General features: G+C 63.1%; 1 protein-coding gene across 1 annotated transcript; it reads right to left on the bottom strand.

The window, feature by feature from the left end:
• Positions 1-896: 896 nt before the first annotated feature.
• On the bottom strand, positions 897-2,020 carry ID4 (inhibitor of DNA binding 4). The gene is made up of 2 exons (XM_086609045.1): positions 1,625-2,020; positions 897-941 (listed from the first exon to the last, which is right to left on the bottom strand). Exons 1-2 carry the CDS (start codon positions 2,018-2,020, stop codon positions 897-899), a joined length of 441 nt encoding a protein of 146 aa, XP_086465171.1.
• Positions 2,021-3,486: the final 1,466 nt, after the last annotated feature.

Genomic DNA, 3,486 nt, shown 5'->3' with positions numbered 1-3,486 from the left:
AAACAATAGATGTCAAATATATCTACAAATGCTCTGGTAGATTAGTAAAGCTTCAAGATTCAGCTGCTCGGCCCCTTAAAGAGTTATAACGCTTCTAAAGTTCTGGTTTAGGCTCGGTCCTCTATCCCGGGGCAGAGTCGCAACTTTTCCTGCTCGAGTCCGACAAACTCCTGCCACCGCTCCCATCTGCTCGGAAACGAAGAGAAGAGACGAGGGGGGGCAGGGACGGACGGACCGGGACGGGGTTTTGAGGGGGAGGGGGGCGGGATCACTACGGACGTGCAAACCGGTGGAAAGGCTGGATCTGCCGGGATGAAGCATGAGAACTGCTCGGGGGTGGTAGTGGTGGGGGGGGGGTTGGATGGCTCCTTCCTCCGGTGCGGCGGGGCCGGGTCCCCCCCCGCCGCCGCCCGCCCCCCGCGGTGCCTCGGCGCGGCGCCGCCGCACACCTGTGGGAGAGGAATGAATAGAGGGGGTGTGTGAACCGCCCCGCTCCAGACCGACTGGCGCCACCGCCACAACACAAGACATGCTTGATCAACAACCCAAAACAAACCAGGTCACAAAACAACCGCAGCTCCCGGGCTGGGCCAGGCGGAGGGATGCGCAGCTGCGCGCCGCAGCCAGAAGCGCTTCTGGGGCGGAGGGGGGCGGGGGAGAGTGGAAGGGGCTGTGTGTGTGCGTGTTTGAAAAACAAAAACCCAGTAATTAAAAAAAAAAAGCAAGTAACTACCCGGCGATTAAAAATAAAACCCCAAGCCTCCTGCAAGTATTTCTCGCCGCGCTCGGGGTCTCCCTTCGGAAGGCTTCCCAGCGGGAGCGCCGGCGCTGCTGCCCGGAGGGCTGAGCTCCCCCCCGCGCCCGCGGACGCCTGGCACTCACCTGGGGAGCGGCGGTCAGCGGCAGAGGATGCTGTCCCCCGGCTTGTTAACAGAGCCAGCCTGCGCAGCAACAAACACGGTAAGTTAGAGGTGGGAGTTAAAAATGACATGCAGATCTCTCCCCAGTCCCCACATCCGCGGGGGAGCGCTAACGGGAGCCCCCGGCTGCGGGTGGTCGGGTGGGGGGCGCAGGCAGGCCCGGGGGTCACAGAGCAGCGGGGGCCGGGCCCGGCGGGGAGCCCCGGGGCTGCAGGTCCCCGCGCCTCGGCTGCAAGCGCCCCTGGGTTACCACGGTGGGGGGCGAGGGGGGTCCCGTGGAGGGGAGACGCTCCCCGTTTCCCTCCCCCAAAACACGCTGCACTGAGGGCGTTAAATGCGCGCAGCCCCCCAAACCCGCTCACAGTCGCTCCGCTCCGCGGAGGGCCGGGAAGCGCAGGAGCACCGCGTCTGCTCTCGTGTGTGCAAACACGCTGATTGCAGCTACTCCCTCCAGAGGCCGTAATTACACGGTAAACACCGTGCGGGTGTTCGCCTGCATCGAGGGGATGGAGGCACCCACCGCGCAGCGCCGGGGCGTTTCTGCGCCCGTCCGCCCCGTCTCCGCCGAGGGCTGCGGTCACTCGGGAGAGCCGCAGGGCCGGCAGCGGCGAGGCAGCACCGGAGTGCTCCCACAGCGGCCGGGCGCTGCCCTCCTCCCAGCTGTGCACCCCGAACCGCGGACTGGTGTGGCACGCACCTCTTACCGGGTCGGTGTTGAGGGCTGTCAGCGGGGTCCTGGGGGTGCCCGCGGGACAGCTGCCCGAGTGCAGGGCGGGTGGCTGCTGCTGCCGGAGCAGCGCCGGGTGCGTCTCCAGAGCCAGCTGCAGGTCGAGAATGTAGTCGATGACATGCTGCAGGATCTCCACTTTGCTGACCCTCTTGTTGGGCGGGATGGTGGGCACCAGCTTCCTCAGCCGGCTGTAACAGTCATTCATATCGCACTGCAGGCACAGCGCCGCCGGCTCATCGCCCGACGGCGGGCCTCCCTTGCAGCCGCTGTGCTCGGCCAGGCACCGCAGGGCCGGGTGGCCCCCGCCGCCGCCCGCCACACCGGGCTGCGCCTTGCGGCTGGGGTGCCGGACGGGACTCACGGCTTTCATGGTGCCGCAGGGAGGGAGGGAGGGGAGACCTCCCTCTCCACCACCGCTGCCGCCTCCTGCGCCCTCGGGCAGCCGCGCACGCACTGCCCGCAACGGAGCGGGGCACGGCTGCAGCCTCGCTGGCGTTACCGACGGCCCCCCCAGGGATATAATGAGAGGCGCTAGCAGGACCGCGCGACAACAGCGGCACCGACAAAAAAAAAAAAAAAAAAAAAAAAAAAAAAAAAAAACCTCTCCCGTCCCAGCTCCTCAGCTGAACCGCCACCCCATCTGCCGCCGCTGCTACCGCGCCGCTCACTATATAGCGCGGGGCGCGGCGGGCGGCGCCGCGGCGGGGCAAGGCGAGCGCGGCGCGGAGAGCGCGGGGGGGCGCCGCGGCGCCGCGCCACAACCAATCAGGGCGCCGCTTCCCCCCCCGGAACGCGGCGTCGGCCAATGGCGGCAGGGTCGGGGGGGAGGTGGTGCTGCTGGAGGGGGCGGGCGGCTGGCGCTGACCCCCGGGGGGAGGAGGCGGCGGCGGTGGCGGCGAAAGAGGAGGAGGAGGAGGAGGAGGAGGAGGAAGGCGGTGTCTGGGAGGAAGGACTGCGGGAATGCGGGCGGGACCCGCCACCCAGCGGCTCCCGGCGCCGCCCCCGCGGTCCGGCGCGGTGCTCCGCCGTGGCGAGCGCAGCCCCGTCCGGCGCCGCTCCCCGCCGCCTGCCTGGAGGAAGGCGGCCGCCCCTCTCCCCCCCCGCTCCCTCCCACCCCGGGGAGCGGGGTGGCATCTCCTCGGGTCGTGAAACGCGGTTTTATCCTCTCGGTGTCGGAGAGTCAGCCCCGCTTTACACTTATTTTGAGGGACTTCGGGACGCCGGTTTAAAGGCTGGGAAAATCCCAAGCAAAACTTGAGGGGGAGCAGGGGAGAGATGGAGAGGGGAGGGTTTAGGGACTTCAAGCAAAGCAATGACTGGGAACATTGAATTAGAGCACATAACTATTAAAAATGCATGGAGATGGAGTATTTAAAATTCCTTCATGACATATAATATTAATCCGTTTTATGTAAAATTCATACCTGTAACTTAATTTGGTCCATTAATGCACCAGATCACGTATTAGTAGATGTACCATGTTTTAAATATGATGCTGGAAATGTCCAGAGTTCTATACTTCGAGACAGAGCATTAAAATTAACAGACACATACTCCCGAGTCCTGCTTAAGTCATCTTATGGCAGACTGTAACCTTCTAATTTAATAATGCAGCATTCAAACTTTCTGTTAATTCCTGCTAAGGATTAAGAGCCATTGCATATTTGAATGGGACACTGGTGTAAGAAACTCAGCACCCAATTGTAGAGATGCTTCTCTCTCACCCTTTAAAAACATATGTTTTAAGGCTCTGCTTACAAATACTCGCACTCTTGTTTTCCTGATTTTGTCCCACGTTACCAGTCCATCCATGGCAGTTGGGCTCCTCTCGGCACA

The sequence above is a fragment of the Tauraco erythrolophus genome, chromosome 3 (genome assembly GCF_009769465.1).
Source record: "Tauraco erythrolophus isolate bTauEry1 chromosome 3, bTauEry1.pri, whole genome shotgun sequence".
Taxonomy (NCBI): Eukaryota; Metazoa; Chordata; class Aves; order Musophagiformes; family Musophagidae; genus Tauraco; species Tauraco erythrolophus.
Note: the sequence above shows the minus strand (reverse complement) of the source record. Positions and strands in the feature narration are given on the sequence as shown.

What these genes read in the sequence shown, in the direction of transcription:
- ID4 (XM_086609045.1), bottom strand. Translation starts at nt 2,020, where the DNA reads ATGAAAGCCGTGAGTCCCGTCCGGCACCCCAGCCGCAAGGCGCAGCCC. An exon ending in CAGCCCTCAACACCGACCCG is followed by an intron (nt 942 to 1,624) that starts GTAAGAGGTGCG and finishes GTTGCTGCGCAG; the next exon opens with GCTGGCTCTGTTAACAAGCC.